Source organism: Balaenoptera acutorostrata, chromosome 3 (assembly GCF_949987535.1).
Source record: "Balaenoptera acutorostrata chromosome 3, mBalAcu1.1, whole genome shotgun sequence".
Classification (NCBI taxonomy): Eukaryota; Metazoa; Chordata; class Mammalia; order Artiodactyla; family Balaenopteridae; genus Balaenoptera; species Balaenoptera acutorostrata.
Genome location: NC_080066.1, coordinates 96,711,799 through 96,735,569, shown reverse-complemented (window position 1 = coordinate 96,735,569; position 23,771 = coordinate 96,711,799). Strand labels below are relative to the sequence as shown.

General features: G+C 36.5%; 1 protein-coding gene across 2 annotated transcripts in view; it reads left to right on the top strand.

Annotated features, from left to right (window-relative positions):
- Positions 1-23,771, top strand: part of BUB1B (BUB1 mitotic checkpoint serine/threonine kinase B) — a 61,939-nt gene that overhangs the window by 4,487 nt on the left and 33,681 nt on the right. For both annotated transcript variants that reach the window (XM_057544663.1, XM_007180413.2), the window contains exons 3-6: positions 5,204-5,263; positions 5,648-5,792; positions 9,763-9,959; positions 22,945-23,114. In XM_057544663.1, the coding sequence (XP_057400646.1) occupies positions 5,204-5,263; positions 5,648-5,792; positions 9,763-9,959; positions 22,945-23,114 (572 nt within the window). The remainder of the gene's footprint in view (positions 1-5,203; positions 5,264-5,647; positions 5,793-9,762; positions 9,960-22,944; positions 23,115-23,771) is intronic.

Below are 23,771 nucleotides of genomic sequence, written 5' to 3'. Positions count from 1 at the left end.
TTATTTATTTATGGCTGTGTTGGGTCTTCGTTTCTGTGCGAGGGCTTTCTCTAGTTGCAGCAAGCGGGGGCCACTCTTCATTGCGGTGCACGGGCCTCTCACTATTGCGGCCTCTCTTGTTGCGGAGCACAGGCTCCAGACGCGCAGGCTCAGTAGTTGTGGCTCACGGGCCTAGTTGCTCCGCGGCATGTGGGATCCTCCCAGACCAGGGCTCGAACCCGTGTCCCCTGCATTGGCAGGCGGATTCTCAACCACTGCACCACCAGGGAAGCCCGTGATTTTTATTTTTAAAGAATAATTTACATGCAGTGAAATGCTCAGATTTTTAGTTAGTTTTAAGACATTTCAAGACACAGAACATTTTTATTACCTCAGAAAGTTCTCTCATGCCCCTTCCCAATCAATCTTCCTCTCCCTCATGAAGCAACCAGTGATTAGATTTCTATCACCATAGGTTGCTTTTCTTTATTCTAGAATTTTATATAAATGGAATCCTACAGTTCTTTCAGTATGTTTTTTAGTCTTTTTCATGTTGCATGTATCAGTAGATTTTTCCTTTTTATTACTGAGTAGTATTCCATTTGTTTATCCATTCATCAGTTGATGGACAAGTAGATTGTTTCCAATTATGTGCTTTATGAATAAAGCTGCTATGGACATTCTTGCATAAGGCTTTCTGTGGACATAGATTTTCACTTCGCTCGGAATAGAATTGCTAGGTCATAGAATAAATGTATGTTTAATTTTTTAAGAAACTGCTGGTTTTTCAAGGAGGTTGTAACATTTTACACTCCTATCAGCCATGTATGAGAATCTGTTTGTGCCAAATCCACTCCCATATTTGATGTGGTCATTTTTTTTCATTTTAACCATTCTGGTGGGTGTATAATAGTATCTCATTATGGTTTTGCTTCCCATCTCCCAGGTGACTAATGATGGTGAGCACTTTTTTGCTTGCTTGTTAGCCTTTTATGTATCTTCTTTTGTGGTACATTTGTTTAGATATTTGGCCTAGTCTTAAAATTGGATTGCAGGAGTTCTTTATATGGTCTGTATACAAATCCCTTATCAAATATATGTGTTACAAATATTTTCTCCCAGTCCATGGCTATCTATTTTCTTGGTGGTATTTTTTGACAAGCAAAAGTTTTTTGTTTTTGTTTTATTTTTGAATTTTATTTATTTTTTTATACAGCAGGTTCTTATTAGTTATCCATTTTATACATATTAGTGTATATATGTCCATCCCAATCTCATCCCACCACCACCACCCCCACCACCACTTTCCCCCCTTGGTGTCCATACGTTTGTTCTCTATACCTGTGTCTCTATTTCTGCCTTGCAAACCGGTTCATCTGTACCATTTTTCTAGCTTCCACATATATGTGTTACTATACGATATTTGTTTTTCTCTTTCTGACTTACTTCACTCTGTATGACAGTGTCTAGATGCATCTACACCTCTACAAATGACCCAATTTTGTTCCTTTTTATTGTTGAGTAATATTCCATTGTATATATATACCACATCTTCTTTATCCATTCGTCTGTCGAAGGGCATTTAGGTTGCTTCCATGACCTGACTGTTGTAAATAGTGCTGCAATGAACACTGGGGTGCATGTGTCTTTTTGAATTACGGTTTTCTCTGGGTATATGCCCAGTAGTGGGATTGCTGGGTCATAATGGTAGTTCTATTTTTAGTTTTTTAAGGAACCTCCATACTGTTCTCCTTAGTGGCTGTATCAATTTACATTCCCACTAACAGTGCAAGAGGGTTCCCTTTTCTCCACACCCTCTCCAGCATTTGTTGTTTGTAGATTTTCTGATGATGCCCATTCTAACTGGTGTGAAGTGATACCTCATTGTAGTTTTGGTTTGCATTTCTCTAATAATTAGTGATGTTGAGCAGCTTTTCATGTGCTTCTTGGCCATCTGTATATCTTCTTTGGAGAAGTGTCTATTTAGGTCTTCTGCCCATTTTTTGATTGGGTTGTTTGTTTTTTTAATATTGAGCTGCATGAGCTGTTTATATATTTTGGAGACTAATCCTTTGTCCGTTGATTCATTTGCAAATATTTTCTCCCATTCTGAGGGTTGTCTTTTCGTCTTGTTTGTAGTTTCCTTTGCTTTGCAGAAGCTTTTAAGTTTCCTTAGGTCCCATTTGTTTATTTTTGTTTTTATTTCCATTACTCTAGGAGGTGGATCAAAAAAGATCTTGCTGTGATTTATGTCAAAGAGTGTTCTTCCTCTGTTTTCCTCTAAGAGTTTTATAGTGTCCAGTCTTACATTTAGGTCTCTAATCCATTTTGAGTTTATTTTTGTGTATGGTGTTAGGGAGTGTTCTATTTTCATTCTTTTACATGTAGCTGTCCAGTTTTCCCAGCACCACTTATTGAAGAGACTGTCTTTTCTCCATTGTATATCCTTGCCTCCTTTGTCATAGATCATTTGACCATAGGTGCGTGAGTTTATCTCTGGGCTTTCTATCCTGTTCCATTGATCTGTATTTCTGTTTTTGTGTCAGTACCATATGACAAGCAGAAGTTTTTAATTTTTTTTTTTTTTTTTTTGGCTGCATTTGGTCTTTGTTGCTGCGCGCGGACTTTCTCTAGTTGCGGAGAGCGGGGACTACTCTGCGTTGTGGTGCGTGGGCTTCTCATTGCAGTGGCCTCTCTTGTTGCAGAGCACGGGCTCTAGGCACACGGGCTCAGTAGTTGTGGCTCGCGAGCTCTAGAGCACAGGCTCAGTAGTTGTGGTGCAGGGGCTTTGTTGCTCCGCAGCAAGTGGGATCTTCCCAGAGCAGGGCTTGAACCCATGTCCCCTGCATTGGCAGGTGGATTCTTAACCACTGTGCCACCAAGGAAGTCCAGAAGTTTTTAGTTTTGATGAAGTTTAATTAATTAGTGTCTTTCTTTTAGTGCTTTTTTTATCTTCTCTAGGAAATCTTTTCCTGCCCCAAAGGTGCAAAGATATTCTCCTGTGATTTCTTCTAACTTTATTGTTTTAGCTTTTATGTTTAAATTTATCCTTGAGTATGGTGTGAGGTTGGAGTAAAAGGTCTTCCACATCCACCCCCACCCCCACGTGAATATCTAGTTGTTCTGCCTCCATTTGTTGAAGAGATTTTTTTTTTCTTTCCCCATTGAATTGCTTTGGGACTCTTGTCAAAAATCATTTGATCGTATATGTGTGGATCATTTCTGAGCTCTCTGTTCTGTTCCATTGATCTAATTGTCTTTCTTTTCACCAATTATATATTGTCTTGATTAGCTTTATATAATAAAGACTAGAAGTCAGGTAGTGTGAGTTCTCCAACTCTTGTTCTTTTTCAAAATTGTTTTGGCTATTCTTGGTCCTTTGCCTTTCCAAATTTTAAAATCATCTTGTCAGTTTCTAGAAAAGAGACTGCTGGGATTTGGGTTAGATTGCATTGAATCCGTAGATAAATTTGGAGGATTGCTGATTTTTATCAGTAGTGTACATAATTGTGTCCCCTTTTCTAATTTTTCCTTTTCTTATAGTGTTGTTACCACCCAGGGTTCTTGGACTCTTTAATCAATAGAAATTGATAAGGGGCCAGACCAGAAATTCAGGCAAGGCTTTACTGGGACTCGTGCTGCAGGGAGCAAAAACAAATAACAGGTTCCCCTGAGCTGGGGCGAGCTGGTTTCTTAAATGGGGTGAGGGTAGGACCGGGTCCAAGGGTTGGGCCAGAGGGGTGACTTGGGTGATCTGCCCACCCCCTTGGTGGTGCTGTGTGCAGGGATCATTAGCAGTACTCTGCTTTTGTTCCTGAAACCTCAGAAGTGGTGGGTTTTTGGTCTTTTTGGATCTTGTTGTTCATAATTTGCCCCAACTGCAAATGTACACAGTTATTTTTAGTCCCTTATAGTTTCTTTGTATTCTGTTGCACAAGGAGACTTTTGTCCAGGTGCCAGCACTGCAACAAAGGGTCCCAGGTCCCAGCCTGTCTCAGTGTTACCTGATTAGTCTTTTTGAAATCTTTGCTTACCATATTCAAGATACTCTCCAGTTGAAGAACCACTATTGGCTTTAACAGGTAGAATCCAAACTCTTTAAATTTACATTTAAAGCATTCCCTTCGTACCTCTCCAGATATCTCCATTTATTCCCAATACTGACTTTATGTTATAGCTTAATTCCCTCTGGGTTAACTCTCCCATTTTGACAACTTTATTCAATACTGATTTCCCTCTCTCTTGGAAAATTCCCTTTTTCTTTCAAATCTTATGGTTCCTTCAGAGTCCCACCTTCTAAGATTGCTTCTATGATACCTCCTTTCGACTTCAGAAAGTCTTTACTATCCATTCTTGGCAATTGTAATATACTGCTCTGTATTATTAATTTTTCATTTATGTATTGTCTTTCTTATTAGGGCATAAATTCCTTTGTGTCAGGGACTATTCTTTATGTCAAACATAACCCCTTGTACAGTTTTTATTCATTAAGCATTTATCTAAATTGTGGTTTACTACCCAATATTTCCCCTCTATTCTAACTGGTCAGTCTTAACTTAGTCTTAGCCCTCTGCTTTCCCAGCTCTTTACAAAGTCATATTTCACACTTTCTCTGAAGCATTCCTCCAATTTATATATGGTCTAATTCTTCTCTGACTAATGTTACCCATGGAATTTTTCTTTAACTTTAAGATTCTGATTTCTATATATATCTGTATGTGTGTGTGTTTAGTTTTTCTTCAGTACTATCAGATACATATAAAATAATAGCTGCCATTTATTGAGTACTTACTATGTCTCAACACTACACTTAAGACTAGTCAACCTAACAAGATAGATAGTATTATTATCCCCATTTTATAGATGAGGAAACTGAAAGCAGTTTAAATAGCTTCTCTAATGTTACTAAGCTAGTGATTACTGGAGCTGCATTGGAACCTAGGGAGTCTTGTTCCAGAGATTTAAACTGCTGTGTAATACTTCTTTTCTATATGTTGTCTTGGAATTTCTCTAATTTCTGTATATTTTCTCTCTCCTGTTATATTATCAGGCAGAATCCTGATTGTTTCTATTCTTTTTCTTTCTGTTTAATAAACCCTCAAACTCCAGTGCAGTTATCTAGGTTGATATTAAACACTTAATAGTGAATAAAAATGAAGGTGATACTTGTTCATTTGGCTTTTATCACTATTGCTTATGCTCACATTTTCTGTTTAAATTTCAGGGCATTTGAATCTGAAATTCGATTTTATGCTGGAAATGACCCTCTGGATGTTTGGGATAGGTGAGTCTTTTTATTTAACAAGGGCCATAGAAACTTAACAGGTGAGTCCTTATGGCCATGCATCTCATACTGGGGTGTGTGGAGCAGTGTGTTAGAGTAGAGAGTAGTGTTTTGCAGACACAGATAAGCAGAATAATCATAGTATATCTTTCTGAGGTGTGACTGAGCTATACCTGTCTATCACCATCCCCATTATTTCCCACAGGTACATGTTAGCAATATTTGGAAAAGTTTGAGGTATACAGGTTTAGGGCATGTCATTGAGGAACTCTAAATAAACATTTTCAGTATATTGGATATTTCTGCTTTAAAAAGTCCAGAATGGGTCTTGGAGCAAGATAATGTTAAACTTGAAAAATATTCTTTTCCTGTCTTCTCATTCAGGTATATTAACTGGACAGAGCAGAACTATCCTCAGGGCGGGAAGGAGAGTAATATGTCAACATTATTAGAAAGAGCTGTAGAAGCACTACAAGGAGAAAAACGATATTATAATGATCCTCGATTTCTCAGTCTCTGGCTTAAGCTGGTAAGTCTTTCTCAAGTGCCATCTGAGTTTAAAATATTAAACCAAGAGGTTTTCTCTAGAGGTATCTTGTACACCAAAAAACTGAGCCGTTCAGTAGATACTAAACATTTAATAAATATTCAATATTTGTTAAATTGTTTCTACTTTAGAGGTGGATTTTACTCTAAGGTTTTTTTTATCCCTTTAAAAGTGATCATAAGGCCTGTCTGTTTCTCTGTAGGAGTGGGTTATTTATTGATTTTAAACATCATTGGGCCATGCAACTGTACTGGGGGAGGATGTGTAGGAGCCAACACATGGCAGTAGTACGATTGTTTGGGGAAAAGCTTTTGTAGGTGATTCTGGTATCCCTTTCTCCCATTTTTTGAATCTTCACCATGAAACAAAAGTGATGTTTATTTTTCATCTGTCTTTGGGTTTCTTTCACCTAGTGTGTTGCTACAATTAAAAATATTGACCTGACCACTTTGTACTATCTTACGTGACATGTAGTTCTTTTAGGAACACTCTTGAGGATTCTTTTATGAAAATGTCTTTGTAAAAATTATGGCCGGGGTTTCTTAGACATTAATTTCATTGCTTTTATCCTAAAAGAGATTAGAAATAAAGCAAGTGATAAATGTTTAGAATAGAATTTTAGATGATAGAATTAGATATTGGATAAAAAAATTTTAAATAAAATATATTAAAAAATTAAAAATACATTTTTAAAAATTAAAAATTTATTAAAAATAAGTAATTAGATAATTCTAAATAACAGAATATTTACAACCATTGTAATATGATAAAATACTGACATTGGAAATTAATAAGATTTCTGGCTAAAATATATCTCTTGGGGAGGACTTAACTTAAACTTCAAATAGTTACTAATACAGGAAGTTAGGTGAATCCTGAAGACATAATTATCTGATTTCTGCAGGACATTTGACATATCTTGGCATCCTTATACAAGTTGATGAAATTACCTTAGGGATAGTAGTTAGGGGAATTTATAAGAAAGGATGGTGCACAAAGAATGCTAAACAGATTTGTTAGTATGGAGACTGTGGTTCCTGGTGGTATACTAATGGATTTTGTTCTTCATTCTATTCTATATAATTTTCTTATGTGTGATTTATTAGAAGGTTGAACTAAATAAACCTCTAAAGTGACTTTTAATCCCAGGTTTCTATGACTATATTTAGTTGGAGCTATTAAAAGTAACCATTGGAATAATTTCTCTGTTCACTTGTGTTAACCTGGTGCTTGTACTGAAAAGCAGTGATTATCATAGAGTAAAAGACATAGTCTAAACCAGTACTCCTGAAAGAATGGTCTGTAGACTGTTCAAGATAAGTACAAAAATTGAGAGTAAGCGTTTAGAAATTTTGTTAACAGTTTAACATTGGCACAACATCTAAGCACATCCTCATTTTTCTGGTAACTTCTCTTTTTATTGTATTTTTTAAAAATATCAGTCAATACCTTGATTTCAGTGGGGTGAAACCTTGAACAGGGAACCCAACTGATCTGACTCAAAAAACTGTAAGACAGTAAACTTGAACTGTTTTATGCTACTAAATTTGTGGTAATTTATGATACACCAATAGATGAATGCAACAGGAAAAAAAAAATTAGCGATGGAATGGAAACTTTTAAACACACACACACACACACACACACACCCACCCACCCAAAACTGTCTCCTTCACCACAGGTAATCTGAGAAGGACTGGTCTAGATAACCGTCAAATTCAAATTATCAGCCCTAGAGTGATCAGCAGCAATTTAAACTTTGCACCTGGAAAATAAGGTCCATATGAAACTATTTTGCTGTCTTTCTTAGTCAAGAGGAGTAAAGTTGGGTTTCTGACACTACTCTTTTGCTTTGCAGAAAGATTTCTGCAGTCAGAGGGTTTTTTTGTTTTTTTTTTAAAATTTATTTTATTTAATTTATTTTTATTTTTGGCTGTGTTGGGTCGTCGTTGCTGCACGCCGGCTTTCTCTAGTTGCTGCCAGCGGGGGCTACTCTTTGTTGCAGCGCTCTGGCTTCTCATTGTTGTGGCTTCTCTTGCTGTGGAGCACGGGCTCTAGGCGCTTGGGCTTCAGTAGTTGTGGCACGCAGGCTCAGTAGTTGTGGCGCACGGGCTTAGTTGCTCTGCGGCATGTGGGATCTTCCCGGACCAGGGCTCGAACCCGTGTCTCCTTCATTGGCCACCAGGGAAGCCCCAGAGTTATTTTTATAAAGGATAACTACAATCTAGCTAAGGAAAAATTTGTTCTTAGAAAATATCCAGTTATTTTTAGTTAAGAGTGTAAAATTGTTTTAATTTGGCTTTTTTAGGTTACCAAAAAGATATGTTTAACTTTTGAATCTATTAATCTCACCATCTTATCCTTTTATTGATATTTATGTTATTTCTTAAGTGATCTCATTCAGCAGTCTGGAATAACCTGATCTGTATTGGCTATCCCATGCTGTACCACAGCTATTCAGAAAGCCGTTAACAAAGTGCAGTCAATTTTAAGCTTTATTTATGTAGTAATAGATATCGAGGACTGGATCTTATACTGATAACACATTGAGAATTATAACTTTGCTTGAAACACCATCACATATGGGAAAACATCTCTAATTTGGATAAGCAGAAAAACTGCATTTATTAAATTACTGCAAAATTAAACTATAAAATACTAATTGTTTTTGTCAAAGATATAAATGGAGCATTTCATTTTTTCAGCCTTTTTCTACCAGACCCTGGGTAGGGACCTGAATATAGTAGATAGCAATGTTTTCTGCCTTCGTGGAGTTTACTTTTTTGGGGAAGACAGATGGTAAATGAACAGGAGAAAATGTTATCCTCTGCAGTAGTAAAAGAACTCCTAACTAGAACACTGAAATGCTACTTTCTATATGAAAGGAGAAACTTTTAAAAATAAGTATTATCTGTGAAATTATATTTGGGAATAACTGCTAACATTTTAAATTTGTACAACCATCTTAGAAAGCAATTTACTTTTTAACATAGTTCTACTTATAGGAATTTATCTTAAGGGAATAATGTAAATTGTGAAAGGCAGTATGCTTAAAGATATTTATTATACAGTTATTTACATTAGGCAAAATTAGAAGTGGTTTATCCAAAAAATAGGGGAATAATTAAATGATGGAAGATCTACTAGATGGAACATTTTTCACCCATTTAAAAATAGTAATGAACAGTAAGTAGCCACATGGAAAAATGAATGATGCACTGTCAAATGGAATAAAAACATTTAATTATGATTAAAGCTGTAAAATGACAAAAATCCTTTTATCCTGGGTAAAATGATATATGTTCCTTTTTTTCCCTAAGGGAAAAACAAAGACTGAAGAAAATACATAAAACTGTTAGTGGTGTGGAATTTTTAGTGATCCCTCTCTCCTCCCCTTCTTGCTGCTAGAATTATCTACATTGTATCTGGTCTTATAAGGTCCCTTTTAAAATATAGATTTGACCAGGTCATTTCTTTGCTTATAGCTCTCCTACCCCAACACATATAACATTCACTATCAAGTATATTTAAAATTGATTAGCTTGACTTTCAAGACTGTTCAGACCTTTTTTTCCCAAAGTCCTGTCTTGCCTACACCCCTACAAATTTCTAGTCTTCAGTGTCTTTGCTTATACTATTTTCTCTGCCTAGAATGCCCTTCGTTTTCCATTCTCTACCTTATGTTAAGTCTATTCTTCCTTAAGCGCCACACTCAAATGTCATACCTTTTTAAAGTCTTTCCTCCCTATCTCTTTTTCTTACAAATTAATCTCTTACTTTTGTCTATGTTTTAGGTCCTCCCAATATATTCCTTATAACATTGTATTATAATAGATATTTTTTTTCAGTGCAGAAATTACATATAGTATCTCCAATGATTGTTTGGCACATAATAGACACTCAGTAAGTGAAGAGAAATTGGTTAACTGCTAACGCTTTTCATTTGTTACAGGGGCATTTATGCAATGAACCTTTGGATATGTACAGTTATTTACATAACCAAGGAATTGGCATTTCACTTGCTCAGTTCTATATCTCATGGGCTGAAGAATATGAAGCTAGAGAAAACTTTAAGAAAGCAGATGTGATATTTCAGGAAGGGATTCAACAGAAGGCTGAACCACTGGAAAAACTGCAGTCCCAGCACCGGTAAACTGCTTCTCTGGAGCTTGTCTTAACTCGTTAAAGCTAATAACAGTCGTTTTGCATCTGAATAAAGTGCTCTCTATGGATTGGCAAGTTAACTTCATTACTATTCAGTTTTTTAAAAGACATATTTAAATATTTTCCATTTAATATTCTGTAAAATGTACTCTTTGGTGTACAGTTCTATACATTTTCACAAGTGAGTAGAGACATGTAACCATTACCATAATCAAGATATAGAATAATCTCATCACTCCATAGAATTCCTTCATGTTATCCCTTTGTTGTCAACACCTACTCACAATCCCAACCTCTAGCAACCACTGATGTATTCTCCAGCCCTATAGTTTTGCCTTTTCCATAATGTCATATAAATGGAATCATACAGTATACAGTCTTGATTCTGGCTGCTTTCATTTAGCATAATGCATTTGAGTTCTAAGAGTTCTTTATATATTCTGAATACAAGTCTTTTGTCAGATGAGTGATTTGTAAGTCTTTTCTCCCAACTTAAGTCTGGGAGTGTTTTTTATAGAACAAAAGTTTTTAATTTTGAAGAAGTTTAACTTACAATTATTTCTTATATGGATCGTGCTTTTGGTATATCTGAGAATTCCATCTAGCTGAAGGTCACAGAGGTCACTCCTATGTTTTTATCCTGAAGTTTTATAGTTTACTTTTTACATTTAAATCTGTTATCCATTTTGAGTTAATTTTTGTAGAAGGAATCGAGGCTGGTTTTTTTTTTTAATTTTGCATATGAGCCTCCATTTATTCCTGTGCCACTTGTTGAAAAGGCTTTCTCCATTGAATTACCTTTGCATCTTTGTCAAAAAGCAAGTGATCATATTTGTATAGGTTTATCTCTGTTACTCTTTTGTTCTATTGATCTCTGTGTCTATCATTGGTATATATCACACTATCTAGATTGCTGGAGTTGTATAGTAAGTCTGGAAATCAGGTAATATGAGTCTTCTAGCTGTTCTTTTTGAGTCTTCTAGTTCCTTTGACTTTGTGTATAAATTCTAGAATCAGCTTCCTGGGATTTTGATTAATATTGTGCATGAACAAGGTATATTTCTCCATTTATTTAGATCTTTGATCTCTCTTAGTGGGCTTTGGTAGTTTTTGTCTTTCAAGGAATTGGTCCATTTCATCTAAGTGATGAGTTTATGGACATAGAATTGTTCCTAGTATTCCTTTATTATCCTTTTAATGTCTGTAGGTTATGTAGTAACCCCCCTTCTTTCGTTTTTCATATTGGTAATCCTGATATTGGTCTTCTCTTTTTCCTCTGTCAGTCTGGGTAGAAGTTTATTGATTTCTTTTGGTCTTTTTAGGGAATCAGCTTTTGGTTCCATTGATTTTTCTCTTAATTGATATTCTGCTCTTAATTTTATTAATTTCTGCTCTTCATTATTTCCTTCTCTGTGCTTGCATTGGGTTTAACTTGCCCTTCTTTTTCTAATTTGGGTGACACTTAGAGTACTGATTTCTAGAACTTTCTTTTCTAATATAAAAAATTTCTGTCTAAGCACTGCTTTAGCCATATCCCACAAATTTTGATATAATATTATGTTTTTATTTTCATTCAGTTCAAAATATTTTTAAATTTCCTTTATGTCTTCCTTTTGATCCATGGGTTATATAGAAGTGTATTGTTTAATTAGGACGTGTTTGGAGATTTTTCAGATATCTCCCTGTTACTGATTTCTAGTTTAATTCCATTATGATCAGAGAACATAATTTGTATGATTTCAATTCTTTTGAATTTATTAAGGTTGATTTTATGGCCCAGAATATGGTCTATCATGGTGAATGTTTTGTGTATACCTGAAAAATATGTCTTTTCTGCTGTTTTGGAGTAAAATGTTCTGTAAATGTCATTTAGGTCAAGTTGATTGGTAATCTGTTCTGGTCTTCTGTATCCTTGCTGATTTTCTGTCTATTTCTTCTGTCAATTACTGAGAGGAATTTCGAAGTTTCTTTTATTGTGTTTTGTTTGTTTGGTTGGTTGTTCGTTTTTCTTGCCGCATGGCTTGTGAGATCTTAGTTCCCCGACCAGGGATTGAACCTGGGCCCTCGCCAATGAGATTGCAGAATCCTAACCAGTGGACTACCAGGGAATTCCCTCTTTTATTGTGAATTTATGTTTCTTCTTTGAGCTCATATCAATATTGCTACATATATTTTGAAGTTCTGTGATTAGGTGTATACACATTTAGAATTGATCCCTTTATCATTATATAATGTTCATCTTTATCCCTGATCATACTCGTTCTGAAGTCAGCTTAATCTGATATTGATATAGCCAGTCCAGCTTTCTTTAGTTTGCACGGTACATCTTTTTCCTTTCTTTACTTTTTTTTTTTTTTTTTTTAACAGTTTTAGAGTTGTGCAGCCATTGCCACAATCTAATTTTACAACATTTTTAACACCCCAAAATGAATTCCGTACTTATTAGCAGTCACTCCCCATTCCCACTCACCCCAGTTCCAGGCAACCACTAATCTGCTTTCTCTCTCTGCATTTGCCTCTTCTGGACATTGCACGTAAATGGAATCCTACATTATGTGGTCTTTTGTGACTGGCTTCTTTCACTTAGCATGTTTTCAAGGTTCATCATAGATGAACATAGTTGTGGCATATATCAGTATTTCATTCCTGTTTATTGCTGAATAATATGTCATTCTATGGACATACCACATTTTGTTTATCCATTCATCAGTTATTGGGCATTTAGGTTTTTATTTTTTGGCAATTATGAAATAATGCTGCTATAAACATTCACATTACAGGTTTTTGTGTGGATTCCCTTTTACTTTTTTCTTTTTAACAAAGGGAGTTCTTTTTTTTATTGAATTATAGTTGATGTACAGTATTATAAAAGTTACAGGCATACAATATAATGATCCACAATTTTTAAAGGTTATATTCCATTTATAGTTATTATAAAATATTGGCTGTATTCCCTGTGTTGTATAATATGTCCTTGTAGGTTATTTTATACCTAATAGTTTGTACCTTCCCATTCCTTACCCCTATGTTGCCCCTCCCCCTTCCCTCTCCCCACTGGTAACCACTAGTTTGTTCTCTATATCTGTGAGTCTCTTTCTTTTTTATTTTATTCACTAGTTTGTTGTATTTCTTAGATGCCACATATAAGTGATATCATACAGTATTTGTCGCTCTCTCTGACTTATTTCACTTTGCATAATCCCCTCCAAGTTCATCCATGTTGTTGCAAATGACAAGATTTCATTCTTTTTTTATGACTGAGTAGTATTCCACTGTATATATATATACCACATCTTGTTTATCCATTCATCTGTTGGTGGGCACTTAGGTTGCTTCCATATCTTTTTTGTTTTGTTTTGTTTGTTTTGTTTTGTTTTTTGTTTTTTTTTAACATCTTTATTGGAGTATAGTTGCTTTACAATGGTGTGTTAGTTTCTGCTTTATAACAAAGTGAATCAGTTATACATATACACACGTTCCCATATCTCTTCCCTCTTGCATCTCCCTCCCTCCTACCCTCCATATCCCACCCCTCTAGGTGATCACAAAGCACTGAGCTGATCTCCCTGTGCTATGCCGCTGCTTCCCACTAGCTATCTATTTTACGTTTGGTAGTGTATATATGATGCCACTCTCTCACTTTGTCACAGCTTACCCTTCCCCCTCCTCATATGCTCAAGTCCATTCTCTAGTAGGTCTGTGTCTTTATTCCCGTCTTACCACTAGGTTCTTCATGACCTTTTTTTTTTTTCCCCCTTAGATTCCATATATATGTGTTAGCGTACCTTGGCAATTGAAAATAACACTATTCTGAACACTGGGGTGCATTTATCTTTTCAAATTAGTGTTTTTGGTTTTTTCGGATATATACCCAGGAGTGGAATTGCTGGGTCATATGGTAGTTCTGTTTTTAGTTTTTTGAGAAACCTCCATACTCTTTTCCATAGTGGCTGTAGCAATTTACATTCCTACAACAGTGTACAAGGGTTCCCTTTTCTCCACATCCTTGCCAACATTTGTGATTTGTGTTCTTTTTGATGATAGCCATTCTGACAGGTGTGAGGTGATACCTCATTGTGGTTTTGGTTTTCATTTCCCTGATGATTAGCGATGTTAAGCATCTTTTCATGTGCCTTCTGGCCATCTGCATTTCCTCTTTGGAAAAAAGCCTTTTAAGGTCTTCTGCCCATTTTTTAATCAGGTTGCTCCTTTCGCTTTTAACCTGTCAATGTCTTTATATTTAAAGTGGTTCTTACACACTAAAGAGTTGGGTGTTGTGTTTTTCTCAGTTCTCGCAGTATCTTTTATGTGGTATATTTAGAACATTTTAATGGAATTATCAATTTTGGGGGATTTAGATCTGTTATTATTTGTTTTCAGTTTGTTCTCTGTCTTTTGTTCCTCTCTTGCCCCTTTCCTGTCTTCTTTTGGATTATTTGAATTTTTTTTTTATTATTTCATTTTAATTTATTTTATTGGCTTTTTGTCTGTTACTTTTTTAGTGGTTGCTCTAGAGTATATTATACATATATCTAACCTTTCACAGTCTACTTAGAGTTAATATTTTACCACTTCAAGTAAAATATAGAAGCTTTATAACCATATAGGTTCTTTATCTTCCCTACTTTTTTGATACACTGGTTGTATGTATTATATTTACATACATTGAAAACCCCATCAGGGACTTCCCTGGTGGCGCAGTGGTTAAGAATCTGCCTGCCAATGCAGAGGATACAGGTTCGATCCCTAGTCCGGGAAGATCCCACATGCCCCGGAGCAGCTAAGCCCGTGCGCAACAGCTGCTGAGCCTGTGCTCTAGAGCCCGCGAGCCACAACTACTGAGCCCACGTGCCACAGCTACTGAAGCCTGCGCACCTAGAGCCTGTGCTCCACAACAAGAGAAGCCACCGCAATGAGAAGCCTGCACACTGCAAGGAAGAGTAGTCCCCGCTCGCTGCAAGTAGAGAAAGCCCATGTGCAGCAACAAAGACCCAACAAAGGGCTTCCCTGGTGGCGCAGTGGTTGGGAGTCTGCCTGCCAGTGTAGGGGAGACGGGTTCGAGCCCTGGTCTGGGAGGATCCCACATGCCGCGGAGCAACTGGGCCCGTGAGCCACAATTACTGAGCCTGCGCGTCTGGAGCCTGTGCTCCGCAACGAGAGGCCGCGATAGTGAGAGGCCCACGCACTGCGTTGAGGAGTGGCCCCTGCTTGCCACAACTAGAGAAAGCCCTCGCGCAGAAACGAGGACCCAACACAGCCAAAAATAAATAAATAAATAAATAAATTTATTAAAAAAAAAAGACCCAACACAGCCAAAAATAAATAAATTAAATAAATAAATTTAAAAAAAAAGAAAACCCCATCAGACAATGTTATAATTTTTGCTTTCATCAACCATACATATTTTAAAGAACTTAGGAGAAAAATAATATTTTGTGTTTACCATTTTTGTTCTTTCTTTATTCCTGAAATTCCAAGTTCTCCTCTGGTATCATTTCCTTTCAGCCCAGTGAGGTTTTTTTTAGCCATTCATTTAGAGTGAGTCTTTTGTCAAAAAATTATCTTAGTTTTGTTTTCATCTGAGAATGTCTTTATTCATCTTCATTCCTGAAGAACATTTTCACTGGATGTAGAATTCTGGGTAACAGTTCTTTTAACATGTTTCTGTCTTCTGGACTCCATGATTTCTGATGGGAAATCTGTAGTCATTTGAATGGTTCTTCCCCATTTTTTGTTATGTGTTGATTTTCTCTGGGTATGTCTAAGATTTTTTCTTTAACGTTGCTTTTCAGCAGTTTGATCATGATGTGTCTAGGTGTGATTACCTTTATGTTTAATCCATTTGGGGATTACTGCACTTTTTGAATTTGTAAATGCATGCCTTTCACAAAATTTGAGAAGTTTTCAGCCATTATTTTAAAAATACGTGTCTATACCTTTTCTTCTGGGACTTCAGTTACACATATGTTAGACTTTCTGATATTGTCCCACAGGTCCCTGAAGCTCTTCATTTTAAAAAAATTTTTAACCTTTATTTTTTCTGTTCTTTAGGGTGACCAATTTTTATTGATTTGTCTTCAGGTTCATTTACTCTTTTCTCAGTCTTCTCCATTCTGATAATGAGTATATCCAGTAAATTTTTAATTTCAGATACTGCGTTTTTCAGGTCTAAAATTTCCATTTGATTCTTTTTCATACTTTCTGTGTGTCTGCTGAGAACTACTATCTTTCCATTCATTTCAAATGTTTTTACCTTTATCTTATGGAGCATCATTATAATAGCTGCTTTAAAAATCTCTGTCTGAAAACTAACACCTGGGTCATTTGATGTTTGTATCTGTTGATTTTTTTTCCTTTGAGAATCAGTCACATTTTCCCAGTTCTTCGTGTGTGAGGTAATTTTGGATTAAATCCTGGACATTTATCCTGAATTATTCGACTCTAGGTCCTGTTGGTTGATGTTCTCTGGAGAATATTGATGTTTTTTTTTTTTTTTTTTTTTTTTTAGATTTTTAGAAATTTCATGTAATGTCTGAAACATTTATATTAACATATTTCCATACATATTTCCATACAAATACAAATATAAGATTTTTAGAAATTTCATGTAATGTCTGAAACATTTATATTAACATATTTCCATACAAATAACCCAATGAAAGTTTAGTATTAGTTGTTTTGTTTGTTTTTTTATACTGCAGGTTCTTATTAGGCATCAGTTTTATACACATCAGTGTATACATGTCAATCCCAATCGCCCAATTCAGCACACCACCATCCCCACCTCATCGCAGTTTTCCCCCCTTGGTGTCCATATGTCCATTCTCTACATCTGTGTCTCAACTTCTGCCCTGCAATCTGGCTCATCTGTACCATTTTTCTAGGTTCCACATACATGCATTAATATACGATATTTGTTTTTCTCTTTCTGACTTACTTCACTCTGTATGACAGTCTCTAGATCCATCCACTTCTCAACAAATGGCTCAATTTCGTTCCTTTTTATGGCTGAGTAATATTCCATTGTATATATGTACCACAACTTCTTTATCCATTCGTCTGTTGATGGGCATTTAGGTTGCTTCCATGACCTGGCTATTGTAAATAGTGCTGCAATGAACATTCGGGTGCACATGTCTTTTTGAATTACGGTTTTCTCTGGGTATATGCCCAGTAGTGGGATTGCTGGGTCATATGGTAATTCTATTTTTAGTTTTTTAAGGAACCTCCATATTGTTCTCCATAGTGGCTGTATCAATTTACATTCCCACCAACAGTGCAAGAGGGTTCCCTTTTCTCCACACCCTCTCCAGCATTTGTTGTTTGTAGATTTTCTGATGATGCCCATTCTAACAGGAGTGAGGTGATACCTCATTGTAGTTTTGATTTGCATTTCTCTAATAATTAGTGATGTTGAGCATCTTTTCATGTGCTTCGTGGCCGTCTGTATGTCTTCTTTGGAGAAATGTCTATTTAGGTCTTCTGCCCATTTTTGGATTGGGGTGTTTCTTTCTTTGATATTGAGCTGAATGAGCTGTTTATATATTTTGGAGATTAATCCTTTGTCCGTTGATTCATTTGCAAATATTTTCTCCCATTCTGAGGGTTGTCTTTTCGTCTTCTTTATGGTTTCCTTTGCTGTGCAAAAGCTTTGAAGTTTCATTAGGTCCCACTTGTTTATTTCTGTTTTTATTTCCATTACTCTAGGAGGTGGATCGAAAAAGATCTTGCTGTGATTTATGTCAAAGAGTGTTCTTCCTATGTTTTCCTCTAAGAGTTTTATAGTGGCCGGTCTTATATTTAGGTCTCTAATCCATTTTGAGTTTATTTTTGTGTATGGTGTTAGGGAGTATTCTAATTTCATTCTTTTACATGTGGCTGTCCAGTTTTCCCAGCACCACTTATTGAAGAGACTGTCTTTTCTCCATTGTATATCTTTGCCTCCTTTGTCATAGATTAGTTGACCATAGGTGCGTGGGTTAATCTCTGGGCTTTCTATCTTGTTCCATTGATCTATGTTTCTGTTTTTGTGCCAGTACCATATTGTCTTGATTACTGTAGCTTTGTAGTATAGTCTGAAGTCAGGGAGTCTGATTCCTCCAGCTCCATTTTTTTGCCTCAAGACTGCTTTGGCTATTCGGGGTCTTTTGTGTCTCCATACAAATTTTAAGATGATTTGTTCTAGCTCCGTAAAAAATGCCATTGGTAATTTGATAGGGATTGCATTGAATCTGTAGATTGCTTTGGGTAGTATACTCATTTTCACAATGTTGATTCTTCCAATCCAAGAACATGGTATATCTCTCCATCTGTTGGTATCATCTTTAATTTCTTTCATCAGTGTCTTATAGTTTTCTGCATACAGGTCTTTTGTCTCCCTAGGTAGGTTTATTCCTAGGTATTTTATTCTTTTTGTTGCAATGGTAAATGGGAGTGTTTCCATAATTTCTCTTTCAGATTTTTCATCATTAGTGTATAGGAATGCAAGAGATTTCTGTGCATTAATTTTGTAACCTGCAACTTTACCATATTCATTAATTAGCTCTAGCAGTTTTCTGGTGGCAGTTTTAGGATTCTCTATGTATACTATCATGTCATCCGCAAACAGTGACAGTTTTACTTCTTCTTTTCCAATTTGTATTCCTTTTATTTCTTTTTCTTCTCTGATTGCCGTGGCTAGGACTTCCAGAACTATGTTGAATAATAGTGGTGAGAGTGGACATCCTTGTCTCGTTCCTGATCTTAGAGGAAATGCTTTCAGTTTTTCACCATTGAGAATGATGTTTGCTGTGGGTTTGTCATATATGGCCTTTATTATGTTGAGGTAGGTTCCCTCTATGCCCACTTTCTGGAGAGTTTTTATCATAAATGGGTGTTGAATTTTGTCAAAAGCTTTTTCTGCATCTATTGAGATGATCATATGGTTTTTATTCTTCAATTTGTTAATATGGTGTATCACATTGATTGATTTGCGTATATTGAAGAATCCTTGCATCCCTGGGATAAATCCCACTTGATCGTGGTGTATGATCCTTTTAATGTGTTGTTGGATTCTGTTTGCTAGTATTTTGTTGAGGATTTTTGCATCTATATTCATCAGTGATATTGGTCTGTAATTTTCTTTTTTTGTAGTGTCTTTGTCTGGTTTTGGTATCAGGGTGATGGTGGCCTCATAGAATGAGTTTGGGAGAGTTCCTTCCTCTGCAATTTTTGGAAGAGTTTGAGAAGGATGGGTGTTAGCTCTTCTCTAAATGTTTGATAGAATTCACCTGTGAAGCCATCTGGTCCTGGACTTTTGTTTGTTGGAAGATTTTTAATCACAGTATCAATTTCATTACTTGTGATTGGTCTGTTGATATTTTCTGTTTCTTCCTGATTCAGTCTTGGAAGGTTATACCTTTCTAAGAATTTGTCCATTTCTTCCAGGTTGTCCATTTTATTGGCATAAAGTTGCTTGTAGTAGTCTCTTAGGATGTTTTGTATTTCTGCGGTGTCTGTTGTAACTTCTCCTTTTTCATTTCTGATTTTATTGATTTGAGTCCTCTCCCTCTTTTTCTTGATGAGTCTGGCTAATGGCTTATCAATTTTGTTTATCTTCTCAAAGAACCAACTTTTAGTTTTATTGATCTTTGCTATTGTTTTCTTTGTTTCTATTTCATTTATTTCTGCTCTGATCTTTATGATTTCTTTCCTTCTGCTAACTTTGGGTTTTGTTTGTTCTTCTTTCTCTAGTTTCTTTAGGTGTAAGGTTAGATTGTTTACTTGAGATTTTTCTTGTTTCTTTAGGTAGGCTTGTATAGCTATAAACTTCCCTCTTAGAACCGCTTTTGCTGCATCCCATAGGTTTTGGGTCGTCGTGTTTTCATTGTCATTTGTCTCTAGGTATTTTTTTATTTCCTGTTTGATTTCTTCAGTGATCTCTTGGTTATTTAGTAACGTATTGTTTAGCCTCCATGTGTTTGTCTTTTTTACGTTTTTTTCCCTGTAATTCATTTCTAATCTCATAGCGTTGTGGTCAGAAAAGATGCTTGATATGATTTCAATTTTCTTAAATTTACTGAGGCTTGATTTGTGACCCAAGATGTGATCTATCCTGGAGAATGTTCCGTGTGCACTTGAGAAGAACGTGTAATCTGCCGTTTTTGGATGGAATGTCCTATATATATCAATTAAATCTATCTGGTCTATTGTGTCATTTAAAGCTTCTGTTTCCTTATTTATTTTCATTTTGGATGATCTGTCCATTGGTGTAAGTGAGGTGTTAAAGTCCCCCACTATTATTGTGTTACTGTCGATTTCCTCTTTTATAGCTGTTAGCAGTTGCCTCATGTATTGAGGTGCTCCTATGTTGGGTGCATATATATTTATAATTGTTATATCTTCTTCTTGGATTGATCCCTGGATCATTATGTAGTGTCCTTCCTTGTCTCTTGTAACATTCTTTATTTTAAAGTCTATTTTATCTGATATGAGTATAGCTACTCCAGCTTTCTTTTGATTTCCATTTGCATGGAATATCTTTTTCCATCCCCTCACTTTCAGTCTGTATGTGTCCCTAGGTCTGAAGTGGGTCTCTTGTAGACAGCATATATATGGGTCTTGTTTTTGTATCCATTCAGCCAGTCTATGTCTTTTGGTTGGGGCATTTAATCCATTCACGTTTAAGGTAATTATCGATATGAATGTTCCTATGACCATTTTCTTAATTGTTTTGGGTTTGTTTTTGTAGGTCCTTTTCTTCTCTTGTGTTTCCCACTTAGAGAAGTTCCTTTAGCATTTGTTGTAGAGCTGGTTTGGTGGTGCTGAATTCTCTTAGCTTTTGCTTGTCTGTAAAGCTTTTGATTTCTCCATCAAATCTAAATGAGATCCTTGCTGGGTAGAGTAATCTTGGTTGTAGGTTCTTCCCTTTCATCACTTTAAGTATATCATGCCACTCCCTTCTGGCTTGCAGAGTTTCTGCTGAGAAATCAGCTGTTAACCTTATGGGAGTTCCCTTGTATGTTATTTGTCGTTTTTCCCTTGCTGCTTTCAGTAATTTTTCTTTGTCTTTAATTTTTGCCACTTTGATTACTATGTGTCTCGGCGTGTTTCTCCTTGGGTTTATTCTGTATGGGACTCTCTGCGCTTCCTGGACTTGGGTGGCTATTTCCTTTCCCATGTTAGGGAAGTTTTCGACTATAATCTCTTCAAATATTTTCTCTGGTCCTTTCTCTCTCTCTTCTCCTTCTGGGACCCCTATAATGCGAATGTTGTTGCGTTTAATGTTATCCCAGAGGTCTCTTAGGCTGTCTTCATTTCTTTTTATTCTTTTTTCTTTAGTCTGTTCCGCAGCAGTGAATTCCACCATTCTGTCTTCCAGGTCACTTATCCGTTCTTCTGCCTCAGTTATTCTGCTATTGATTCCTTCTAGTGTAGTTTTCATTTCAGTTATTGTATTGGTCATCTCTGTTTGTTTGTTCTTTAATTCTTCTAGGTCTTTGTTAATCATTTCTTGCATCTTCTCAATCTTTGCCTCCATTCTTATTCCGAGGTCCTGGATCATCTTCACTATCATTATTCTGAATTCTTTTTCTGGAAGGTTGCCTATCTCCACTTCATTTAGTCGTTTTTCTCGGGTTTTTTCTTGTTCCTTCATCTGGTACATAGCCCTCTGCCTTTTCATCTTCTCTGTCTTTCTGTAACTGTGGTTTTTTTCGAATATTGATGTTTTTGTCTTATTAGGTAACTAACCTTCAGATATCATAATTTCTTTTTCATCTTATGTGGGTACTGGTTCCAGTGTCAGTTCAATTTTCTAAGACCTTTGGGTCTATGCCATGTGTCTGTTGCTCTGGGGTTAGTCTAGGACTTGGGCAGTGGTTTATACTATAGTTCAATTCTCAAAGCCTTTTCTCTGCTGCTTTGGGTCTGCCCTGTGTATGCATAGCTCAGGGGTGAGTCCAGAGCTTGTGCCCATTCATGTATAGAATTAGGAGATCCCTTTCTTCAGCTCATCCTCTCCAGTGTTTCTTCCATACTCATTGGCCCTCAGAGTCCCATTTTCCCAATCCTCTGGCCAGGAAGATGAGGTTTCTCTAGGAGTTTTAGCTTCCCACACCACCAGTGTAACAATTCAAAGTGAGGAAAAGAGATGAAGGAAAAAAACAAAACAAAAAAACCAGGAAGCAGCCCTGTGTGGGTTGTTTCTTCAAGTTTGACTCCTCTCCACAGTCCACTTGCTTTTGTTTACGTTTCAGAGACCTCAGTTGCTTTTTTGTATTTGTCTAGAGTTTTTAATTCTAATCAGTGAGAGAGAGAGAAGCTATCATGAGCTTGTTCCATCTTGGCCAGTATTTGCAGTTTATTCAGTTTTTTTACCCTTTTGATAATGCTTAAAACTTGGGCAGCAGCACAGGAAGTTTAGTCTTCAAACTTCTGCCAGCTTTGCTAAAGTAAAATGTCCTGTTGGATGCAACTTCATTTCATCTGATTCAGGAAAAATGGTGGGGTAGGGGGTAGGGTGGGGATTCTATGTAGAGAGAGAAAGACACGCAGAGATAAAAATAGACGTGGCAAGATGTTAACAATTAGTGAATCTAGGTAAAGGGTATATGGGTGCTTATTTACTCTTTCAACTATTTTGTGAGTTTAAAAAGTTGATGGGAAACTCTGATCTTAATAAATTCTGTGATCTTAATCTTAGACACCCTGATCTGATCCTGAGATCAACCTACTGGTGCTCTTCAGAGTATTTTTAATTGGTCAGATTTGGACATACAGAGGGGGAGCTAAATCATTCTAGCCAAAACCTTTTCTGATTTCAAGGTGGCTTTCTTTATTCCTGAGAGAATAAACACTTGCTTTTGGCTATTTCTATATATTTCTTCCCCTATCCCACTTTTCGCCCTTGTTTATTAACAAATTAAGAAATTTGTATTTGGTGAGTAGTGTTCACCTCACCAAATGTTAATTGTCCATTCTCTTACTTTAGACAATTCCAAGCTCGAGTGTCTCGGCAAACTCTGTTGGCACTTGAGAAAGAAGAGGAGGAGGAAGTTTTTGGATCTTCTGTACCACAGCGAAGCACACTGGCTGAACTAAAAAGCAAAGGGAAAAAGACAGCAAGAGCTCCAATCAGCCGTGTAGGAGGTGCTCTCAAGGGTAAGTTTGTTAAGTGTTATTATGGGAAGCTCTTAGTCTCAGGTGGTAGGCAAATTATGTAAGGAGATCATGTATAAATATATATGTGGGGCTTCCCTGGTGGCGCAGTGGTTGGGAGTCTGCCTGCCAATGCAGGGGACACGGGTTCGAGCCCTGGTCTGGGAGGATCCCACATGCCACGGAGCAACTGGGCCCGTGAGCCACAATTACTGAGCCTGCGCATCTGGAGCCTGTGCTCCGCAACAAGAGAGGCCGCGATGGTGAGAGGCCCGCGCACCGCGATGAAGAGTGGTCCCCACTTGCCGCAGCTGGAGAAAGCCCTCGCACAGAAACGAAGACTCAACACAGTCATAAATAAATAAATAAATAAATAAAAGAACGTGAATTTCTTTTAAAAAAAAAAAAAAGCAAACTGGGCTATTCATTTCAGTAACAGTCAAGTGGTCTTAGTTTGCATTCAATTTCCAATCAGTTTCTCAATCTATTAAAAAAAAAAATATATATATATATATATATATGTGGACATTGTCCTTCTGTTCTGAGTACTAGGTAGCAAAAAAGAAAAGTCTAAGGAGAACTGAGATCACAGTGTGCAGTAACACTAAAACATGTCAGCATTTTGTGTCTTAATTAAGAAAAACCCATCCTGAGGCCCTT